The sequence below is a fragment of the Schistocerca serialis genome, chromosome 9 (assembly GCF_023864345.2).
Source record: "Schistocerca serialis cubense isolate TAMUIC-IGC-003099 chromosome 9, iqSchSeri2.2, whole genome shotgun sequence".
Classification (NCBI taxonomy): Eukaryota; Metazoa; Arthropoda; class Insecta; order Orthoptera; family Acrididae; genus Schistocerca; species Schistocerca serialis.
In genome coordinates, this window is record NC_064646.1 from 206,261,954 (window position 1) to 206,287,561 (window position 25,608).

At 40.1% G+C, this 25,608-nt stretch overlaps 1 protein-coding gene across 1 annotated transcript in view; it reads right to left on the minus strand.

Annotated features, from left to right (window-relative positions):
- Positions 1-25,608, minus strand: part of LOC126419329 (uncharacterized) — a 93,819-nt gene that overhangs the window by 17,015 nt on the left and 51,196 nt on the right. Inside the window, exon 4 of the mRNA XM_050086514.1 lies at positions 8,968-9,103. Coding sequence (XP_049942471.1) covers positions 8,968-9,103 — 136 coding nt within the window. The remainder of the gene's footprint in view (positions 1-8,967; positions 9,104-25,608) is intronic.

The window sequence follows — 25,608 nt, forward strand, 5'->3', positions numbered from 1 at the left end:
CAACCATAGCGCCATCTGGTTTCCTCCTTCAAGCTAGACAAGTTTCGTTCTTTGTAGTTTTTTCATTTGACACTTATTTCGTGAGATATTTGGCCCGGTCACTATCAATGGACCATACACTGATTACGTCTGTGGACTCTGAATAATAATATAATACAGGCAATTATGTTATATTTTGTATTTGTAAAGTACCGGATTTGTGAAATAATATCTGTTTCGGCTAGTTCTGAAACCACTACAGAAAAGAATTAGTAAAGAAATACTCACAGATTTCATGACAATCAGCCATTGTATAAATAGTAGTGTAAGAATAATAATGTCGTTGTCATCTTCTTGGAGTCACGGAGAGGAGGAAACTGTGATTTTATGTTTAACGCATTGTTAGCTTTCATTTGTCTAGATTGTAAGCAGGACGCCATTAGCCGCTGATTATAAAGAAAGGTGTGAGAACTTGTTATTATTCTAGTTTTAAATATAGTTATTTAATGAGAACTTGCAAGTTATTATTAGAAAGCTTGTCTGGTATTGTACCCATTTATTTAAGACATTTTCAGCTTTTTAAGCAGTATTCGTGATGCAGAGCTTCGACATGGCGGGCAATCATACCGCAATAAACAGTCAGGTAAAAAGTGAATTTAAAATTATTTCTTACAGCAGTTCGAGATTGGAGTACAAAGCAGCAGATTTTACAATGTGTTTCACAGGCAGATGCAGGCTGCTAATATTGTAAACTTTAACACTGTCAAAGTTAAAATATTTTCCTGTTTCAAAAGGAGATCTCACTAAGCAAAAATTATGGGCTGGTAGAAGTTATAGAAAAATCATTTTCTGGTTAATAATGATAGTCTCATGCTCTCGTGTTAGCCATGGCACTGATTAATAATTAATGTTGACGAAAAATCCACTGCAAGGTTAAAGGTTCTTTAAGCATTGCTTACGGTAACTTCATTATTTTTGATAACAGAAATAATGTCAGAACATTTTTACGATAGTTGTAGCAGAGATGGATATTTGGTGCATTCTATTGAGTTACAGTAACAAAACTATTGATTTAATAAGAATTCAATTCTAGTATAGTAATAATTAATCTCACTTGTTCGCAACATGCAACTAACCAAAGTAAACCAGTGTTCAGAAAAAATAGTGGCGCGCAAAAACTGACTACTTGTCAATAAGTGTCAATAGATTTTAATGTGATAGACTAATACAGAAAAGAGAAGACAATACCTACAGAGTTAAAAATAATATAATAGTTTTTAAAAAAGAATTTAAAATGGTGAAATGGAGCATCTAGTGGACACAGCCAATTAGAGAATCAGAACCCAACAAGGGAAGTTATTAATACATATGAAATTAAAATCCCAAAAATCAAACATACTGACACAAGAGCACAAGACGAAATTGCAAAACATCTTACTAACACATAAAGAAGGGGCTTTCTGATAAATCAAGCGTTATTAATGAGTATGTCTGTAAGTTTAAAGTAAAAGAGCAAAAACCTTTCTTTTGTACACTATATCAAATATCCATAATTCTTTGATCTGCAATACAAGAAGAGATACAAATGATGATCAATAATGGTAACTCAAGCATATAAAATTATCCTTTGTTGTTATTAGTGGTGAAAACATCTGCAAGAAGTGTTTGGGTGGTGTCAGACGAGCAGACTATAATAATCATATTGAAGTGAAGTGGCATAAGCTTGTCAGTATAAAAGAATTACCAAAATTTGAAGAATCAAATTTCTTTAGCTGAGTGGCTTAACCAGCAGCTACTGGCTAGTATTCTCACATGAAGAATCCAGACCTTACACGGTATTCCCATTTGAAGGGAAATATTGTCAGTTTAAAGTAATACCTATCGGGTTGAACATGCCTGCAGCATGTTTTTATCCACACTCTGGACAAGTCTTTAGGTAGTGAATTACTAGAACTACTAATTATATATGCAGATGATTTACTACTAGTTTCTAAAACCTGTAAGGATCATTGTGTATTATTGATTAGGGCTTTAAGAAGATTGCAAGGAAAAGAAATAACAACAAAGCTGGCAGGAAGACACGAATTCAAAGTTGCTGGAGTATATGGTGTGTATAAAGGAGATTCAACCCAATCCGGAAAGAAACAAAGAAATAAACAAAGTCCCTTACCCATGGAATGAGAAACAATTATATTAGTTTTTGGGTTTAGCCAGTTTCTATACACGTTATTTAAGTGAAGAAGCGATCAACAATTTGTGACTACTATGCCTACTGAAACTAAGGTCTAAGTGGATTTGGGATAACGCCACAGCGGAAATGGCAAGCCCTATCAATGCCAAGATTTTAATGTGCCCAAAGATGCATTAAGCCTTTAATTCACCCACGGATGCATCAGAATATCAGTTAGGTTATGAATTATTTGAAAGAGAAGGGCCATGAACAGGAACACAGAGCTACAGCTTTTGCTCTGTAGAGGCCTTAGCAAACTGGAACTAAATTATACAGCTATTGAAAAGGAATTATTGTCTATAGTTTGGAGTTTGCAAGAATTCCCAACTTTAATCTGCAGTTGAAAGATAATAATATATACAGATCACCAAGCATTTGCATTCTTGGTGGAGAATAGGCTACTGTACAAGAGTCTGATGTGATAGGTCTCCTTTCTACAGGAATTTAAGATAGAAATACATTATGTTAAAGTTTTACTGAATATAGTGCTTGATGCTTCTTCTAAATTATATATAGGCATGAATAAGGAAAGCAGAATGGTAGACCCTAGAGCTAGATTTAAACCTATTGTCTATTACTTAGACTAATAAATGCAAAATAAGGATAGGCAGTCACTCACCACTACTGAGGTGACAAAAGTCATGGGACAGCCATGTGCACATGTACAGACTGAGGTAGTATCACATACACAGGTACAAGAGAACAGTACATTGGTGGAGCTGTCATTTCTCAGGTGATTCATCTGAAAAGGTTGTCGACATGATTATGGCTGCGCAGCAGGAATTAACTGACTTGGAACACAGAATGGTAGTTGGAGATAGACGCCTAAGACATTCCATTTTGGAAATCATTAGAGAATTCAATACTCCAAGATCTACAGTGTCAACATGCCAAGAATATCAAATTTCAGGCATTACTTCTCACCACGGACAATGCACTGGCCAACACACTTCGTTTTCTGACCAAATCCAGTGGTGTTTGCATAATTGTCAATGCTAACAGTGTGTGTGCTTTGGGATCTTGTGAGTGCCCAACAGCGAGGTTATCAGCGCTGTCAGTGCTAACAGACAAGCAACACTGAGGAAACGACTGCACAAATCAATGTGGGACGTACAATGAATGTATCAATTAGGACAGACTGGTGAAATTTGGTGTTAATGGGCTATGGCAGCAGATCAACAACACGAATGCCTCTGCTGACAACACATCACCTGCAGTACCTCTCCTGGGCTTGTGACCCCAATGGTCAGACCCTAGACAACTGGAAAACTGTGGTCTGTTCAGACAAGTCCTGATTTCAGTTGGTATGAGCTGATGGTAGTCTTTGAGTGTGGTGCAGACCCAGAAAAGCCATGAACCCAAGTTGTTAACAAGGCACTATGCAAGCTGGTGGTGGCTCCATAGTGGTGTGGGCTATGATTACATGGCTATGTCCAGCTTCTTGGAAACCATTTGCAAATGTTGATGGACTTCTTGTTCCAAGATAATGATGGCATTTCTATGGATGACACAGCGCCATGTCAGTGGGCAATAATTGTTTGCGATTTTTTTGAAGAACATTCTGGAAAATTCTAGCAAATCATTTGGCCACCCAGGTCAACAGACATTAATTCTATTGAACATTTCTGGGACATAATAGAGAGGTCACTTTGTGCACAAAATCCTGCACCGGCAACATCTTCACAATTTATTATGGTCAGCTATAGAGGCAGCATGGCTCAATGTTTCTGCAAGGGAGTTCCAAAGACTTGTTGAGTCCATGCAATGTCAAGTTGCTGCACTACGTCACGCACAAGAAGGTCAGACACGATATTAGAAGGTAACCCATGGTTTTTGTCACCTCAGTATATAGAGAACTGATGTGTGGAGCACAGAAACGTGTAACAGGAAACAGTATTCACAATGGCTTTTTCTAGTAAAAGTACACACATTCAAGCTCACAATCACAGACACCCATACACACACTCCCATGGTTGTCAGTTATACTAATAATAAAATGAGGGTACTGTCTAGAAATATAAAACAAGGATTGAGTGCTGGTAAATATTTTGGAGGTATCATCAGTTTCTATGAATACGTAATATTATTGGAGACATAAGAAGAGTTGGTTAGTGAGTGAAAATACTTTGTTTCAGAGTGTGAACAAGGAGTCATCTCACTGGAAGTTACATATTCCCAGAATAGTGTAACAGGATGTGACTGTTTTTACATGAGGGATATTGATATTTCAATATACGAAAACATTAAATGTATGATAAAATTTTATAACTTTAAGAATTTAAGTAGAGAAGTAAAAAGCGTTTTAAGAATGTGTGAATTATGTTAGAAGGTTAAAGAAGATAATAGTCAAGAGAGTTCTCAAAGGTGTCCTGTAACACCAAAAGCTTTAAATGATTTAACAGTAACGGATGTATTCAGAGCTTTAGTGAGGGTAGAGGTGGAGTATCCTGTATATTTAGCAGTTGAATGTTGGTCAAAATATGTAAAACTATGTTCTTTAACAGTGGTAAACGCTGCCACTGTAATTAACTGTGTAAGGGAATATTTTGTGGATGTAGGCATGCCAAACAGGTAGCTGTCTGATAATGGAAAACAATGTCAGTAATAGTTTTAAAGAGTTTATGGCATGGGAAAATGTTGGAGAACCTTTACTAAAATTAATAAACTGGCTTATAGCAGAGTTAAGAGACAAAGACAGTGTATGTGTGTGTGTGTACACAGAATGAGTTGAAGAAACAAGCACAATTTAGGATGAAATGCTGCTGCACCTATTTTCCGAGTGGATGATACTGTCTTCATCAAAGCTTACCATTCTAGTTCCAATATAACGAAAGAGATCAACAACTACTTTCACCAATATGGAAGTCTATAGAAGGTAACGTGTGTCCCACATGCAAAAGCAGTAGTTCTTATAGACTCACGAAATGGTAAAGAAAAGGGGTTATATACCACGTGATAAAAAGGTATGTAACTTAACATCGAGACCTCAGATGAGCTCACAATAAATGTGAATGTTTTTTGGGTAGTAAGTATAAGGCCTTAAAGGTTCTTTACATTACTTCTTCTCCTGCTACTCTATCTTCTTTAAATTATACTTTCTTTCATTATCTGAACTAAAATGGTTAAATAAATGGACACTCGTTAACACTCCAGTATGCAAAGCTGTTGTGTTCTCTCTTGCAGATGATGTTAACGTACTCCACATATATCAATATACATATTAAATATCAATGACACTGTCACATTTAGGTGTTGGACTAGTGATCATGAATCGAACAGCCTGTAATGATAACTGATGAAGTTATGAACAGAACAGTATTTCTTATAATATATTAGCACTGTGCACGATGAGAATAAATAGTTATAAATAACATATTAACTGTTTGAGGTACTGGTATCATACAGGGTGATCAATCTTTCATGCACCCACTTTCAGGGACATTTTGCCCCATTGGCAGCTAGCCAGCAGTGGCGCTGGTGGGGAGTAGATTTCCCATTCACTGTGAGGCCTTTATGTAGAACTGTTGCGTAGGTACCATGTGTTTGTTAGGTGATGTGATACAGTGCAGTGAGTAATACACTTATTCTGTTCACCAAAGAGTGTTCATGTAGAATTCATACATATATACATACCTACCTACAGAATCAGTATATGCAGTAAGGAGATTACTTCAAGAGCAATTTCCTGACGCTCAAGTTCCTGTTCGTATGATTCATCCATTGATAAATACATTTCGTGAAATTGGAATTTTCTTGACAGGAAACACACAACCACATACAGTACTCACACAAGAAACTTGGGATAACATTGGGCATTCTCTGAAAGGCTTCCTAGAAAATCAGTTCGACATTTTTCTCACCAAATGGGAATTTCCAATGGCTAAGTTATAGTCCTATAAAATAACAGCAGTGCAAGAACATAAACTGGATGACCATGCAAAAAGGTTATGGAATGGTGAATGAATCTTGAATAGGGTTCATGACGGAGAAATTGACCCTCACCTAACTTTCTTTTTGGATAAATCATAGTTCTCTCCAAGTGGAAATGTTAATTCACAAAATAACCGTTACTGGAGTTCTGTAAAGCCTGACATAATACACGAGAAACCCTTGCACAGCCAAAAAAATGTACGTGTGGTGCACTATTACCGGTGAGAGAATAATAGTCCCCTTTTTTTTCCAAGAAAATGAACACTTTGTGGCCTTATTTTGTCTAATTAACAGAGGGAATGAACTTTCATGATCTTTCAGAAGGATTATGTGACAACAAATATAGCCAATGTCTCATTACAGGAAATTCATGAGATGTTTCACGGTAGAGTTATTACTAACAACTAGGCCTCTTCAATGTCCCTGCGATTTTTATCTCTGGGGGCATTAAAAGAGGAAGTGCACAAATCAGATCCACACACTTTAGATAAATTTAAAACTAACATTTCTGAAGAAATTGCTGCTTTTCAGAGGCAACTACAGAGTGTAAAAAGTAATACCCTAAGCAGGTGACAAATTCTGGAGGCAGTTCCAGCATCTCCCCGCTTAATATACTTAAGTAATTTATCTTTCCTGTTTGTGTTTTTGTTACGTACATTAGAAGTAACTTATGCAACAGATCATATTATATTTAGTGCGGGGCTCCAGTCACCCGCACCACGGGCACAGCAGTTGGCCTCGCTAGTCAACCGCATGCCACGAAAGCAGTTGTATTAACAACTGATTACCCTGTACATACATGTATTACATTAGCAGTCAGCTGAACTGGAGCTTAAAAAATACCAACAGATATTTGTCAGGTGAAGAAATTTTACATACTGATGCATGTGTAACAACACTTGCACAGTTTCCAATGCTGTTGCAGTTCCCTTGCAACAATGGAAAATTTCGGAGTAAGCTCAACAACAAAATTATTTGGTTTCTGTTTTAAGGTAATCATACCTATATGAAAGATATATGCAAATACAGGATGTTACCATACTTCTTCCTAAGGACTTAACTGTGTAATACTTGCAGGTAATAACTTTCTGAATAATACTTCACTGCATATTCTTAAGTAGCAATATAATGAGGATATAAGATTCCACTTACACCTGAGAGACTGCCCTTTCCTCAGAGACATTCTCATAATTATCAATCTTAGCATACATAGTCTGCAGAATGTTAACATCTGCAATCAGTATTTGGACAAATGGGTTTTAAGATATGGATGGTTAATGTGACTATGAAACCAGAGAAAGTATACATTACAAGTAATTTTTCCCCTGGTCCAAATCTAACTACATGGATGATGCATGTTAGCACTATCATGCTGAAGAGTGGCAGAGAGAGGATGGGTGAAAAGCATCAAATTTAAAGAGTTGAATAACCTGCTTACATCGAGATGAGATCCACATAGTCATTAAGAACCATAGCAACACAATATGCTTAAAATTGGCAAAAATATGCTTTGTTAATGCTTGTGAAAAGAAGAGGAGCATGAAACACCGAATGTCACGAGGCCACAGCAGAGCCTCACATTTGACGGCAAACCATCCATCACTACTTATGTGGAATCCGATGTCTTAAGAGGGAGCATGTGAGGAATTTAATAATCAGGTATAGATCTTCAATAATGTAGGAGTAAATTAAGTCATAATATAGGAGGAAAGAGGGGGGGATAACAGTGAGCAAGACGATGTACCCTTACACATATACTGCGTAACGCATAGGGTAGGTGCAGAAAGGAAGGAAGACCTACACTTAAATGCAAGTATATATACAGACACTCTTGCTGTGAAAAGCGGATAGTTGTTAGGAAGTAGCTTTGTGAGGAAGGAGGTGCAATTTATAGTTTCTACACAAGTAGAATGCTGACCGTTTTCTGACTGACTCCAAAGACGCAAAACAATTTGAACCTCTCTGATTTACTAGTGGTTCTGTTTAATTACTAGGTTAATAAATGAATAATAAGGATAGGAGTATCCAAGTTGAGTGCTGTTCCTAATATAGATAACAACAAGTAAAGGAGAATGGCAGACAGTGCTGCAAAATGTTACTATTTGGCCTACTACTGTAACTCCTCTTGCTTCAAAGCAGTTACACAATCAATAAATATGTGCTTTGGTCAAAGAATAAAAAAGTCTGTTGAGAAATATGATAATATATAACAACAATTGGACACATCTAAAGAATCATTATGGGTGAAATCAAACAATGGGAAATTCAGGATGGAAATTAACAATGTAATGAAATGGACAGTTGCTATTCACCATCCCATAGTGAAGATGCTGAGTCGCAGAAAGCCTCAAGACAAAACACGCACGCAAGTGTGTGCGCAAGTTTGTGTGTGTGTGTGTGTGTGTGTGTGTGTGTGTGTGTGTGTGTGTGTGTGTGTGTGTGTGTGTGTGGTTTATTTTATTTATTTATTTATTTTTTGACAAAGGTGTTGTTGACTGAAAGCTAATGTTCCAAAGTCTTTTTGTATAGTATGTATTTTGCAAATTTTCATCCCGCATTTCTAGCTCAAATAGGAACTGAGCACCAATATACCACCAAATTGTTAATCTGTGCGTGGCCCTCTCAAATACTTTAGGTATGATACAAAACTGATCATTGTTATTGAATTATAGGTACTGGACAGAATTGAAATCCTCTTTGTCAACTGACTGCTTAATGAAATTGCTTCTACTCTACTTTTACTCTGCATTATACACCATATTATCCTTATCTATAAATAACTCAGGGCAGATTCAAATAACTAATGAAGTATTTTCAGAATATATTACCAGTGCCTTCCTGTGTTTCTGTAACTCTGAGTTCAGATGTTTTTCAATTTTATCAAGATTCTCTGCCTGTCTCATTTCACCTGATTCATGCCTTGTAGTCGTGATGCTGTCGAATGATTCAGATTGTGCCTGCAAACTAGAGATAATTTAGCTCGCATTATTTTAGTGATGTTAAATTGTAATACTAAAAATAAAATGGCAACTATAACTATTCACATAGTGTCCACAGAGCCAAATTTTATTATAGCCAAAATTCATTTGTGAATAAAAAATTCTTCTCATTGTTTTAGATAGTTAAAAGCTTGCCAACATAGCCAAAGTCTCACTCTGCCACAGGCAGGTGAGTGTCAGGGAGGGGAGAGAGGGAGAAATAAATAAATAAATTTTATGATATGGATATAATAGAGGGAAACATTCCACGTGGGAAAAATATATCTCAAAACAAAGATGATGTGACTTACCAAACGAAAGTGCTGGCAGGTCGATAGACACACAAACAAACACAAATATACACACAAAATTCAAGCTTTCGCAACCAACGGTTGCTTCATCAGGAAAGAGGGAAGGAGAGGGAAAGACGAAAGGATGTGGGTTTTAAGGGAGAGGGTAAGGAGTCATTCCAATCCCGGGAGCGGAAAGACTTACCATAGGAGGAAAAAAGGACAGGTATACACTCGCACACACACCCATATCCAACAGCACATACACAGACTTGTGTCTGTGTGGCCACCCATCATGTGCCTGCTTCTACAATGATTTCTTTGATCGCCAGCATGGAGCACATGCCTCTTCTGTGTTACCTTCCGGAGTTCACTTTCGGCTCTTGCTCCAGTAGCTTAACTTCAGGCTACCTGCCACTGTCCTGATGGGTGTGAACCCTTACCATCGTGGCTTCATGCGGTGACCCATGATCACCTTGTCCTTTATTTGCTTCCTAAGGACACTACTCCAGCCTCACTCTATCGCCTTCAGTTTCACAACCTTCACACAGAACTTTGCAATAGTTCCTTTGTGTACACTGATGACTCTCGGAACGACCATGGTGTCAGGTGTACCTTCATTATTGGCACTGATATTTTCTTTGTTATCGGCTTCTGGAACACTGCTCAGTATTTACAGCAGAGCTCCTCACCCTGTATCAGGCCACTCAGTACATGTGCCGAAATAGGCTTTCCAAATGCATCATCTGCTCTGACTCTCTGTGCCCTTCAAAGCCTCTGTGTGCTATACACCATCCATCCCTTAGTGCATGTTTATGTGGCTCCCTGGTCATGTCGGTTGACAGGAAACGAAGCCACTGGCACTGTTGTCAAGGCTGCAGTCCTTGTACCTAAGCCCCCCAGTTCTTAAATTCCCTCTGATGATCCCTGTGTTTCCATCTGTCACTGTGGTGTCACTTTGGTTTGGCATTACCACTGGTCCTCCCTTCATGGGAACAAGCTCCAGGTTATTAAGCCTCTACCAGCAGCTTGGACAACCTCCTCTTGGCCCTATCTTCACAAGATCATTTTAGCTAGGTTGCGTATTGGGCACTGTTTTTTCTAACCATCGCCATTTGTTAAGAGGTGCTCCCCCACCATTTTGTGCTCATTGCCCTCAACCATTGCCGGTCCGCGATTTCCTGACGGGATACCCTTTTTAACCACTTACGTTCTCATTTGCATTTGCCATTGGAGTTATCAGCCATTTTAGGAAACGACGTGCGGGCTATCGACCGCATTTTACTTTTTATCCGTCCTAGCAATATGGTGAAGGACATTTAATCTTTAGTTGACTACCTCCATTTCCCTGTGGATATTTTACAGACCTCCTTCCACATCCCTGTTTTTAGCTGTCTTCTCTTCCATCGATTGGGATTAACATGTAGTTGCCTTTAACTCCTCTCTTTGTCTTCATGTTCTACAGTTCCGACTTGGGTGTGTATGACCCTAGCTGTTTTTGCGCGCTAAAACAAAACAATAACACAAAATACAAAATCAGAGTAATGTAGACATGAACGAGCATGTTTTATTACTTTATTCTCAGTGACCAAATGTTACCATTTCTTTAAACTATCCATGATGAGTAAAGATGATCGAGACATGACTGCAGATGATGCTCAATGAGACAAGTCCGTGAAGAACTGCAACAGATGGCAAAATCATCTACAAAAAGGGAGCTGGAAATGCCCGGTGGGAGACAGGCCATTATAGGGATAATAGCCGATAGCAAAGAAGGCGACATTCCAGTTTGAACCCTGAGGCACACCGTTCTCCTGAATAAAGGTGTCCGACAAGGCAAATCCCACACGTACCTTGAAAACTCGATCTTTTAAAAATTCCTGAAGGAAACAGGGCATGTGACCATGGACACCACACGTGTACAGGGTATGGAGGATACCATTCCTCCAGCACGTGTTGTTGGCTTTCACCTATCAAAAAACACAGCCACAGTCTTGGATTTCCACAGAAAACTACTTGTGACATGGGTGGACAAAGTGGCAGGTTAGTCAACTGCAGAAAGGAGCGCTCGAAACCCACACTGTGCAGTTGTTAGTAAATTTCAAGACTCTAGCAACCATACTAGCCGGGCATGAATCGTACATTCCATCACCTTGCAAATACAGATGGTGAGAGAAATGTGGCGGTAGCTAGAAGGAAGGTGTTTGTCCTTACCGGGCTTAGGTATGTGTACGACAGTGGCTTCACACCAGCATTTGGGAAACATGCTCTTTGCCCAGATGGGGTTGTACGCACAAAAGAGAAAGTGTTTGCCTGCGAGAGAAAGGTGCTGCAACATATCAATGTGAACATCATCTGGCCCTGGGGCAGAGGATTGGGACGATGTGAGAGCATTATCTAATTCCCTCAAGGTAAAGGTGGCAATGTAGCACTCACTAATCTGAGAAGAGAAGGGTATCAGCTGAGCCTCCTTCCCTCGTTTCCGATGGAGGAGGCCAGGGTGACAGTGGGAGGAGGTCAAAATCCCCGCAAAATGGCGGCCCAAGGTGCCAGAGACAACAATAGTGTCCACTGTGACATCATCTGCTACTGTAGGGCCGGAAGTTGAGGAATGGACCTCGATCCCAGAGAGCTGTCAGAGGTCGGCCCACACTACAGTAGAGGGAGTGGAACTGTTAGTAGAGCTAGTAAATGAAATCCAGCTACATTTTTTGCAATCCTGAGGAACACAACGACAATGTGCACACAACTGTTTATAACAAATGCAGTTTGCAATCAAAGAATAAAGATAAAAAATGTGAAGAGCACGTCTCCGCATGTGAACTGCATCGCAGCACGCCTCAGTCCACTGAGGGACCAGCGCACAGCATGATTAAGAGGAAGTGCGAAAAATGGAATGTTCTGCAGTGGTAAGAATAACATTTCTCAGATATTCTGCGTGGTCATCAATGGGGAAATGTTCATTGAAGGCAGCCAGGTAGGAGTAAAGTCTCCAGTTGGCCTTGGAAAGCTCTTATTTGGTTCTGTACACAGGTGGGGTAGGAGTCAGCAATGGATAGCACACAGGTTGCCCAAGTATGTGTTAGAGAGAACAGGCCACTCGAGACGATGGACATGCTGTGCAGTGCAGAAGGATTGGTCAAAAAGGAAATAGGTGTGTGTGGAGTGTGGAAGGAATGTGAGTGCTCCCGTCTTAAGGCAGATAATGTTAAGTGGACTGACAAGGTCAGCCAAGAGGGCACCTCTCAGGCAGGTTCTGGGAGAATCCCAAAGTGGGTAACACACATTATAGTCAGTGACTAACAGAAAAGGGATAGGGAGTTGCCCAATAAGCTGGAGGAAGTCTGCCCTGGTGACATCGGATGATGGAGGGATGTAAATGGTACAAAGGGAAAAGGTCAAGCGAGGAAGGAAAATGTGGACTTCAATAGCTTGAAGCCGGGTAGGCAGAGAGACGGGTTGACTATGAATGTCATCCTGGATGTGCAGCATGACTGCCCCACGATATGGAATGCCCTCCCGGGAGAGGGGGGGAGAAGGTCAAAGCGGTCCGCGAAGAAATGCGAGAGCTCAGAGCGATCGTGAGGACGCAATTTTATTTTGTTTCCTGGAGGCAGAGACCAAGTTGGATGCTACGATTCTAAGAGCAGCCATAAGTCCTCTTTGCTGGATTGTAGGCTGCAAATGTTCCATTGGAAGAGAGTACGCTGAGGAAAGTGGTGTGTGTGTGTGTGTGTGTGTGTGTGTGTGTGTGTGTGTGTGTGTGTGTGTGTGTGTGTGTGTGTGTGTGTGAGGGGGGGGGGGGGAATGAAGGGGTGTCACCTCAGCAACTGCCGAGTGCCAGCCTTCGAAGACACTCTGCCACAGAGTGCAGAACCTGGAGGATCCTGCTACCCGAGATCTACATAGGTGTTGGCATTCACCTTATTTCAGTCTACAAGTCCAGGGCAGAAAAGCAGTAGGAGGTGCGCACCGGCGAAACAGAGGTCAGCCGGGCAAGTGTATCACATGGGGACAATGTCGAAGGAGAAGACTGTCTGGCCTTTGCTTGACTTCTTGGAGCAAGACTCAGATGTATGTTGGCTGGAGGGATGTAAAACGTCTTTGGAGGAGTATTCCTTCTGTCCTTTCTGCCCTGATGGTTGTGTAGCAGGTGACATCACTCCTTGTGTCGAAAGTTTGGTGACTTGTTGCACAGCTGGAGGAGGAGACATGGATGCTACCATGACACTAGACAATTTTCAACCGTAGTGCTGCATTTGAGGTCGCATGTCTGCATGGCCATGTCCTTCATTTAGCAAGAACGGTACTGTAAGTGCCAAATGGTAGAACACAGGGTTTGCAACTGTCCAATAATTTGCGAGCAACCAGGTAAGGCATTGTCTCCTGTAACTGTATCTCCTTCAAGCCCACTCATTGTGATAGATAGGGCAATCTCGAGTGGAGGGAGCATGGTTGCTGTTGCAGTTGGAGTTGCAGTTGATACAGCAGGGAGAAGGAGGTTGACAATCGACAGATTACACATCTGGCCAGGTGTTGACAGGACATTCGAGTGTCGTCGAAACAATGACACTGATAACAGTACATCGGGTTTGGAATGTAAAGTCTGACTGCGATAACTTCATAAGCTGCTTTGATCTTGGACGGGAGTACCATTCTACGAAAATTGAGAAAAAGAGTGCGTGTCAGCACAAAGGATGCATCTATCTTTTTCATTGCAATGACACCCTGATGAGAGTGGTGGGTTTGGATTTCTACCTCAGTCAGACCATCAAGCAGAGTAGTGCAAATAACACCATGAGAAGAATTCAGAGTTCTATGCATTTACACAAACAGGATAGTCATGGAGGAGTGAAGCGGTAAGCAATTGTTGTGCTTGAGAATCAGAAGTAGTCTCCAAAAGCAAAGTGCCATTGTATGAACGAGAGGAGGATTTTACAGGGCCAGCAACTGCATCAACACCTTTCTGAATAAGAAATGGATTTACCATTGCAAAGGACTGAGTGTCTTTAGTACAGCGAATCATGACGAACTGTACTGCAGCTGGGAGGCTCTTTGAATCGGGAACTACATTCCATTTTGTTCGGCAAACACTGAATGCAGACAGAAAAATCCATGACTATTTGCTTATGCATTTCAGAAGAATTGCACCCATGGTTTAGAGGTAGCGTCCTTGATTCAGAATCAAAACGTTCTCGATCCCGGGTCTGAAACCCGCTACCGCTTAAATTTTGATTGATTATCAGTAGAGACCGGATAATAAGCATCATAAAAACCTTAAAAAATGCATACAAATATGCACTAAAACGCTTAAAAATGCACGAAAAGTGTCAAAATATGCGCGATCAAATAATAAAAACACGATAGCTACTGTGTGTATTATACGTCAGTCGAACCTTTGCATATCAGTTATGAGGAAGAGCACCGGCCACGCAAAAAATCACTACATATATAACGCAGATATCATTTTTGGAATACTTTCTGGTTGAGGTTAGGAAGGAGGCCTTTCTGAGATTATTTTCTAAAAATTTGCGAAATGGGGATGCGTACCACATTTAAAGAATTATTCCTTCGTTGCGGTTTGTGTTGGTAACAAGCAGATGCGATGCGAGGGAGTCACAACGAAACAATCTATACATACAGGACGAGCTTCGAGATTTATCACAGGCAGAGCAGCATGCTATTTAAAAGGCAACATACAATCATGAATTTTTTTGAACAGCATTGACTTTTAATTAATACTATTGAACCAAAGCATCATTTACAAATTATTTTACATTTTTCTACTATTGTAAACATAAACGATGCAATACTGTTCCAAATGTTCGGTAGTAAGATTGTGTGTTAGATCACTCAGAACATTTTTATAAGCAGAAAAGGACCATTCTACAACAACTGAGGTAACTGGGCAGTATTTGAATTTGGGTGCTATGTTGGCACTTATTACTTCCGCTATAAGTTCCCCCGTCCCATTAATAAAACTATCAATCTGGCATAAGGGTTCAAAGCCTGGGTTCTTGTTTAAAATGTTTCAAAACTTTTCTTTCAGCTTTGTTGGGAATACTTCAGGCAATAAGTAGTTCACTAGAGTAGTTTTATTCATTAACTGATTAGATACATTCAACGCCAGACCTTGAGTTTCAAGCTTTTTAATACTTGCAGGAATATGGGATAAATGAGTGCTAATCACAGCAACATCTTTTTTAATCCCAGAATCATTAAAAGCTCCCTTGCACTGGCAAACTGCCAAAGTCTCTGCACTATTGAAGTCATTTAGTACTGCTCTAATGGCCTCAAAATGTTCATTTTAAAACAACACAGCTTCGCCCCACATACCCCAATAAGCTACTACTGATTTAGGAGTTAAAGGCGCATTTTGTAGTTTTTCTTGTAGTCTTGATGTGAGTATAAGCCATTAGAAACAAATTTTTTGTGGATGAAATCAGTTCATTTACATTCACAAACATGGAATGTACTTCAGCAAGGCGATGTACTCCATGAGCAAAGCATGTCACATGAATCAAATTGGGATAAAATACTTAGAGGAATTTTGCTGCTTTAACGTATAGGGATCAGCATTTGAAATAAACACAAACATCCTTTCATCTGCAGAAGATTCTGGAAATATTTTTCTAATGCTCTCATTCACAAATATGGCTATCGTAGAATGATCTTCAAGCTCTTTGCATGCCACAAAATAGGAAGGAGGCGGCTCTTCTTTTAAAGCACCTACTATTAAATTTGCAATGTAACGGCCTCAAGTGTCTGGGTTTCATCAAATGAAATCCAGAAATGCTGTCCTCGAGTTCATTGCGTATTTCTTCCAGAACATTTACGTAAATTGTCGGTATGTAATTTTTACGCAGTGTTGATTGATCTGATATTTTGATTTAAGCAATATTTGCACAGGAAGCCTTTGAGGATAGGGTTTTTAAGTCTGTGAAGAGGAATATTGCTTGTAATGAATGCTTCACATACGTCTATCTTAAACTAATTTTTTTGCCATCCTTTGGACAAATTCCTGCTACTGCAACTTGCTGCTGTCAGAAGTAGTAGTTGTTGTCCTTTCTTCTGCATTCCTGTGATATGAAGACTTGTCTTGACAGGCTGGTCTATTCAAAACTTTTTTTTTTTTGCACAAAACATTTTTCTCACAAACTCGACAATATAATAAAACAATTCCGCCATATGTAAATGTTCCAGGATGGTCAGCTATCCACAAAATGATGATTCTCTTTTCGGGCAGTGTGGCGCACAACACGTAACACACAAAAATGTCGTCAACACATTAAACTGCATACAAGTAAATAGAAAGCTAAACTGAAACAATTGACCTGCGACTAAAATCTTGCATAGTTTGATTTAATTGTCGCTGATGCATACAGTATGACAGTGGAGGGGATTAACCAGGGGTGAAGGCTCAGGAGCATTGACTCTGCCTGTTCTTGTTTATCTTGTGTAATGATTTCGCTACACTGTGGCCTCTCAGTTAACCATTCAGTTCCTGGTCACGGTCAATCTGTGAGACATCAAAACTGAATCGAGCTAGAGATCGCTCATCTAAATTTTTAAATTATTATAAACATAGAGCGAAAACATGCATTGTCAGTAGTTTTTAGTTAAAATATACAATAACTGGAGAAAAGCAGCCAAATACGCAAATGCATATGTAACATGCAAAGGCAAATAATCTGGTTTCTAATAATCAGCATTGGCAATCGGAGACTTCCGGCATAAGAAGTCACCCTCATTCTGCCATAGCCTTGTCAAAGAGGGCGAGGAGCGGACAAAGGTTTAGGGCACTCTCTTGCCCTTGGGGTGGGAAACTGCCCCTCAAATCAGAAGAATCAACAATGATCAACAGCATGAGGACACAGAAGGCAATGGAAACCACTGAATTAAAGACACAATGTGTATCCACAGGACATGTGGCCTGTAATTGAAAAAGTGTCACAATTGTCTTTCCATTGGCATAAGATTCCAGAATTGTCCCCATTCGTATCTCTGGGAGGGGACTGCCAAAGGGGAGGTGACCATGAGAAAAAGATTGAATAATCAACCAAAGAATAACGTTCTATGGGTAGGGGCGTGGAATGTGAGAAGCTTTAATGTGGTAGGGGAGCTAGAAAATTTGAAAAGGGACATAAAAAGGCTCAATCTAGATATAGTAGGGGTCAGTGAAGTGAAATGGAAAAAAAGACAAGGGTTTCTGTTCAGATGAGTATAGGGTAATATCGACAGCAGCAGAAAATGGTGTAACAGGAGTAGGATTCGTTATGAATAGGAAGATAAGGCAGAGAGAGTGTTACAGTGAACAGTGCAGCGATAGGGTTACTCTTATCAGAATCAACAGCAGAAAGTGTATGAGAATATTGAAAGGATAATACAATACGCAAAGTGAGATAAAAATCTAATAGTCATGGGGGACTGGAATGCAGTTGTAGGGGAACGAGTAGAATGAACGGTTACAGGAGAATATGGGTTTGGGACAAGGAATGGGAGAGGAGAAAGACTTATTGAGTTCTGTAACAAGTTTCAGTTAGTAATAGCAAATACTCTGTTCAGGAATCACAAAAGGGGGAGGTGTGCTTAGAAAAGGCCAGGTAATACGAGAAGATTTCAGTTAGATTACATCATGGCCAGACAGAGATTCCGAAATCGGATTCTGGATTGTAAGGTGTACCCAGGAGCAGATGCCAGGGTTTTCCCTGACAAATTTTGAGATCTCAAGGGTAAGTAAAGACATAAGTTGAGAAAAAATGTAAGGACTTCTGTATTTCTAAACGTGTTAGCAAAAATCATAAGTTCTAATATCAACATCTTGTGCGATGAGCTGCTTTTAGATGGAGAAAGCAAGCCAAATGGTATATATGTTTCATTAAGACCACTGATGTTATTCAATTTCAATAAAGCGAAACACATTTGATGGTGAAAATATACATTTTGTTGGAGCTGCAAGACAGTTTTAAAATCTTCACTGGTTTCAGAAATAACCTCAGAAAAAAGTAGGCCTCTTGAAAGAAATGTGTAACTTGGGAAGAGTTGTGTAAATAAACACTGTAGGTGACCACCAATAAAATTTTGGTTCTACTATGTCCGTTACTGTCTGTTATTACCCACTGTGCTATGTCTATTGTTCTGCAGGTATTGTGTGATTCTTCTTTCAAGAAATATGTGAGTACTTAGTGTACAAACAGCCAGCAACTGCCGCAGTTTTCTTCTTCTTGTCGTCCATGCTTTCTAATACATAAACTACTTTCGAAGAGCCAAAATGTACAAGAATAAATAAAATGTCTATAAAACGCCACACTATGCAATGTACTTGTGATGAGACAGTCGCAATTCCAGCAATCCATTGCCCACAGTCTCTGGCCTGCTGAGGGGCACCACAGTCCTGAGTTTATGGATAAACCACGAAAATTTGTCGCATTATGCCACAACAGACAGTCTCAGCCTGCAAGCAGATCGGTGAGACTCGATCCGACAGGCAGGGCCTGCACATTAGTGGGAAACTATGGGCTTCATATCGGCAGACCAATCTGTTAGACACACCCTCAGAAATGGCCTGTGGTTTTGGCCCCTCATGGAAGTACACTCATGTGGCCAGCTATTCACGTGTCACAGACACCATGTTGATGAAATGAGACCACGGTGATCACCCACGCAACAGATAACTTGCGCAAATACTATGAGAAACAATACTAATGAGGATAGGTAGCAACTCACCATGAAGATGATCACTGAGCCACAGACAGGCACATAGAAAAGACAATCACACTCTCACAACTAAATTATTGGCCATAGCCTTTGTCAGAAAGAGAGAGCGCACATAAATTCACACAGTCACTCACACAACACATGCAGGTATGGCCGTTGTCTCCGGCTGCTTCGTCAACAAGCTCTGAGAATCACATCTAAACAAATCACTCCTCACACTGCCCTGCCTCCCAATGGCAACTGCTAGGCTAGAAGCAAGCAGTGGTGGCAGCACTGGCTGCAAGCTGAAAGGAAGGGTGGGGTGGGGTGGGAAGTGGAGAAGCAGTAAGAATGAGAGAGTCGGGAAGCAGCACACATACTCAGCTGCGCGCAGCCAGCGACAAAGCACGACATCTCAGTAAACAATTTCATGCTACTGAGACAAAAACGAGATTTTTCCAGTGTTTTTTTCCAAATTTTCCTGATATTTCCCTGATATGTTTGAAATTCCCTGATTTCCAGAACTCGTGACAATCCTGGAAATCAAGTGCGTTATGTTCAGTTGCATGTTCTGACACATGATGGTCCACTTCGCTCTTGGCCACAGTTTGGTGGTAGCCGTTCATCCTGGTGGACTTCCTACTCCAGTCCTGTCACAGGTTTATCCCACCCCATCAGGGGCCAAGCCACCTGTGAAAGCAGCTATGTGTCACTAGCTCTGCTGCAATCACTGCACAGCTTTTTGTATTGGTATGACTACCAACCAGACGGCTACCAGGATGAACAGCCACCACCAACAGTGGCCAAGAGCAAAGTGGACCACCCTGTGGCACAACGTGCAGCTGAACATATCACATTTGATTTCAATGGCTGCTTCAAATGTGCAAATGGGAGTTATCGTTACAACACATTCTCTTCTCCCAGAACTATGCTGGCCTCAACCTATGGTAAAATACCGTCCCCACACCCTCCACCCAACTCCTTCGACCCCCTGTGTCATATCATCTCCTCCCCATTCTCAGCTCCCACCCTGTTTATTTGCAGCCCTTTGCCAATGCATCTACCTGTCTTTATGCATTACTCTCCTTTTTTCCTTACCTCCCTGCTCCACAACTTCCCGACACTGCGCCTGTTGACAGTCTAGTCGCTGCACACTTCACCGGACAGTGTTCATCTCTCCCCACCCGTACACTACTATCCCTTTCCCTCACCACCCCCTCGAGATTGGTGGTTGCATCTGACGTGATAGTTGCATTCTGGCCCGAGATGTTGGTGTTGGTGGTCGTGTGTGCATGAGGTGAGCTTACTTGTGTGTGTGAATCGTGTCTCTCTTACTGATGAAGGGTGTGGCCTGTAGCTGCACGTAGGTGTCTTAAAGTGTCTGGACATGTCTTATTTATGGTAAGTAGCAATCTGTCTTTTCCTACATTGATGATATTCCTACCTTGGGTTTCCATAGTTTGACTTTTCATAATGTCACATTCCATCCTGAATTTTCCTCTGTTCAATTACAATTTTTTTCATTGTGAACCCTGGTCTTTTTTAATGAGCCCAGTTCAAAAAGTGGTATGGAACATATGGCAGACTTTTACAAAATCAGACCAAAAATACTACATTTCTGACCTTTTAAAAATATTTGGATTGGTACTCAATTTATTCAGTATTTGAAAGAGGTACATAAATCAAACTTTATATTTTGAAACCTTGCAATGTTACTTTTCTACAAGTGATGTTCCACATTCGTCATACTGTAAGCCTGCAAGACATAAAAAGCCAAACTTCGTATTTTTTTGGGAGATTTTGCCTAAAAGTTTCTGGCTGAATATGGATCATACAATTCTTTTCATTCTTGTTCTTGAGAGAACGCATAAAGTTGTAAAACATGGCTATATTTCATTTCTTCGAACAAAATATTGTCCAAGATATAACAGCTCAAATGTGCCAAAAATTAAAGCTTGCTCTGCGGAAACTCTCACATGAAGTCAAACAAGTGAATGTTAAACTACACCAACGTTCATTTTGGACACGTGCAAATTTTCACATAAAATTTCATTGATATCAGTGATGGTTGAGGGGGACAATGTTCCGAAATTAGGCTATTGGTTGTGGAATGACTCCCCAGAAAAAGATGATGATGATGATGATGATGATGATTAGAAATGGTGACATCAGAGATGAGTAGTTTAGATAGTAAGCTACACAGGAAATAAAGATAAAAAGTAATGTAAACAATTTCTTTTTGTAGATTTTAAATGAGGTTTTTTGCAAATGATAGCATACAGTGAGACAGATATGCTGGCTGATAAATACTCAACTCTCTTGTTCACAGAGCTATGCAAGTACCTTATCTGCAGCACAGAGTTCGGAGGCTCAGGACGCATTCAGATATCCACAGCACTGCAGGAAAACTCAAGCAGCTTGTGTATACAACTCTACAGCAGTGAAAGGGTTAGTAAGTCATGGCTGAAAAATATTAAAGGGAATTACAGAAGAATGGAAAAACTGGTAGATGGTGACCTCAGGGGAGATAGTATGGGTTCAGAAAATGCTGATATGAGGCATTATTGATCCTACGACTTAGAAGAAGGGTTATGGAAATGCAAATCTATATTTCTCAAGATTTGGATTTACAGAAAGCTTTTCACGGTGTTCACTGAAACACTCTCTGTAAAGTTCTGAAGGTATCAAGGATAAAATACAGGGGATGAAAGGTTATATACAACTTCTACAGAAATCAGGCAATAGTTAGAAGAGTCGACGGACATGAAAGGGAAGTGCTAATTGAGGAGGGATTGAGATAGGGGTATAGCCTTTCCCCAGTGTTATTCAATCTGCACAATAAGCAAGCAGTAAAGGAAACCCAGAAAAAGTTCGGAAAGGAGAGAAGAAATAAAAACTTTGAGGTTCGCTGATGGCATTGTAATTGTGTCAGACACAGCAAAGAAGTTGGAAGATTAGTTGAATAGAATGGACGAAGTGTTGAAATGAGATTGTGATAGGAACACCAGCAGAAGTAAAGCAAGGGAAATAGAGTTCAGTCAAAATAAATAAGGTGATATGGAAAGAATTATATTACGAGATGAAACAGCAAAATTAATACATTAGTTCTGCTACTTAGGTAGTAAAATCACTGACTGAAGTAGAGAGGATCAAAATGCAGACCGGCAACAGAAATAAGCATTTCTGAAAAAGAGAAACTTGTTGACAGCAAATATAAACTCAAGTGTTAGGAACTGTTTCTGAAGAGTAGTAGCTTTGCACAGATATGGAACACAGATGATAAGCAGATAAGAAGCGAACGAAAGTTTTTGAAATGTGGTTCTGCAGAAGAATTCTCAAGATTGGATGGGTAGACTGAATAACTAATTAAGAGATACTGATTAGAATTTTGGAACTTTACAGCAAAACCAGACTAACAGAAGGAAACATCCTAGGGGAACAAGGAGTTGTCAGTTTTGTATTGAAGGGATATGGTGGTGGTGGTGGTGGTGGTGGTGGTGGTAGGCGGGGTGAAGGACTGTTGGGAGGGTTGTGGTAGTTATGCAGAGGTGAAAAGTCTTGCACAGAATAGACCAGCATCAAACCTGTCCTGGGACAGCAGCCAATAGCAACAACAGGTCATCACTGCACCTAAACAATGGACACCATGGCATTCCCAACTAGCAGATAAATCATCATTTGTTTGAAATATAAGGTCCCTGTGTAAGATTATTCCCTCCAAAATTTTTAGGTTTTTGTGAGGGGTAATTGCTACTAGGATTTCACCAAGTTTGTTGCAGCTTACTGAAGCAAACATGAATTATTTCTACATTTATCAAACAATGGAAAATCCAGGATGGAATGTAACAATTTTAAGAAAGGAAAGTTGCTACTCACCATAAAGCAGAGATGCTAAGTTGCAGATAAGCACAAAAAAAGTACTTGCGAAAATAAGCTTTCGGCCCGCAATTGATTTGTACCTAGTGATAGAAACATATTGGGGCTTATATCCTTCGATGTTGAAGTAATTGAATGCCTTTGATGATAATGGTTCAGTTTAATTTTCTTAACTGTGATTAGTCTGCCATTGTGTCCCACACTGTGGGGGCCCTCTCCATGGGTGCCGGCACCCCACCTAAACAACAACAACTTGGTATGGAAGATTCTGCCTGGTGTCCTCATGTCCCGAACAAGAAACACACACAAATCTAGACATTCTTCAGGAAGAAAGTGTGCAGATACTCATTGTATAATCAGGAGGCTATCCTCATGTGAGTGCATGAAAACCCACATGGACGGGCTACCATACTGATTATTGGATGGCCCTTTCCACATGGCTTGCATACCAAGACTTTTAAAAATAAAGTGGAGGTTAAAGCTGGCTATGGAGACCATTTGCAAATAAACAAAAGAGTGCAGAATTGTAAAAAAGTGAAATTTAATAACTTGAAGTACAGACAAGTTGCCATAGAATAGGATGCCTGATGGAGATTAAGTCAAACCGAAAGAAATAGTCAGTCGCACCCTTGCAAGCACTCATAATCCCTTGGGGGCAGGGGAGGTCAGGGTGAGTGGGGGCACAGCCCGAGCTAGACTGGGGAGGAAATTGGCTTGTCCTTTTAAAAATATCATCCTGGCATTCACCTTAAGTGATTTAGGAGAATCATAGTAAACCTAAGTCTAGAAGGCTGAACGGGGATTTGAACCACCATTCTCTAAACCACACAGTGCGGCACAAATAAACACCTTATTTGAACATTATTAGTGTGCACTATTCTAAAGAACACTTCATGGCATTTCATTAGACATGTCTTTTTTTTTATTTTTTATAAATTATGTCCTTTTGGTGTCCATCACTGTTGGTGATGTTATTTCCAGCATAAAGACACACAGTCATCATAACCTTGTGAAGAGTGGTCTCGTTATGTGGCATGAATGTTGTTTGTCAAGTCCTTAATAGTTTTTGCCCTTTTAGCACACACTTTGGATTTCAGAAATCCCCATAGAAGAGAGTCACAAGTCAATAAATCAAATAACAGGGTGGCCTGTTGACATAGCCAAAACAGGAAGCAAGACGCGCTGGAAACATTGTGCATACATTGTAATGGACATTCTGGCTGAGAGAGTGGGTGTACCATAATGCTGGAACCGGGATGACTGCATACGGATACTGTTATGACTGGAGACCAGATTATATGCATTTGCAGATTGCATATTTGGCTCCTTTCCAGCAGTTACTGCTTTAACTAAAAGCTAGAGACAATGCATATTTTCCCTCTATGTTTACAATATTTCAAAAATTTAGACTGGCAGCCTCTAGATCAATTTAGCTTTGATGTCTCACAGGCTGACAATGACCTAGAACTGTGTCAAATCGCTAACAGAGATGTCACTGCCTAGTGAAATCATTACAGAAGAGAAGCAGGAACAGGCAGACAAAGTCAATGCTGCTGTACCCGCATCCCCCGGTTAATCTCCGCCTCCGCCCCCCCCCCCCCCCCCCCCCTCCACAGACATACCATACAAGTCGGCAACAATTAAATTAAACTATGCAAGCCTTTAGTCACACCTCCATTGTATCAGCTTAGCTTTCCATTACTTGTACACAACTGAACGTGTTTATGACATGTAGTGTGTAACGTGTCGTGCACCATGCTGCCCGAAAAATGAAATGTCATTTCGTGGACAGCTGATCATCATGGAACGTTTATATACGACAGAATTTTTCTGTATTGTTGAGTTTGTGAGAAAAATGTTTTGTGCAAAAAAAAAAGTTTCAAAGAGACAAGCATGTCAAGACAAGTCTTCATATCACAGGAATGCGTAAGAAAGGACTATGATAATGACTTCCGACAGTAGCAAGTTACAGTAGCATGGATTTGTCCAAAGGTAACCAAAAAGTCAGTTTAAGATGGATCTATGTGAATCATTCTCTGCAAGCAATATTCCTCTTCACAAACTTAAAATCAGATGAATCAACACTGCGTAAAAATTACATAGGCAATTTATGTAATTGTTGCGGAAGAAATACGCAATGAACTCAAAGAAAGCACTTCTGGATTTCAGTTGACAAAACTACAGACACTTGTGGCCGTTACATTGCAAATTTAATAGTTGGTGCTTTAAAAGAAGAACGCCTCCTTCCTATTTAGTGGCAAGCAAAGAGCTTGAAAAAGTAGATCACTCTACGATAGCCACATTTGTGAATGAGAGCATTAGAAAAATATTTCCAGAATCTTCTGCAGATGAAAGGATGTTTGTGTTTATTTCAAATGCTGATCCCTATACATTCAAAGCACCAAAATCCCTCTGAGTATTTTATCCCAATTTGATTCATGTGACATGCTTTGCTCATTGAGTACATTGCCTTGCTGAAGAAGTACATTCCATGTTTGTGAATGTAAATGAACTGAGTTCATCCACAAAAAAAATGTTTCTAAAGGCTTATACTCATATCAAGACTACAAGAAAAACTACAAAATGCACCTTTAACTCCTAAATCAGTAGTAGCTTATTGGGGTATGTT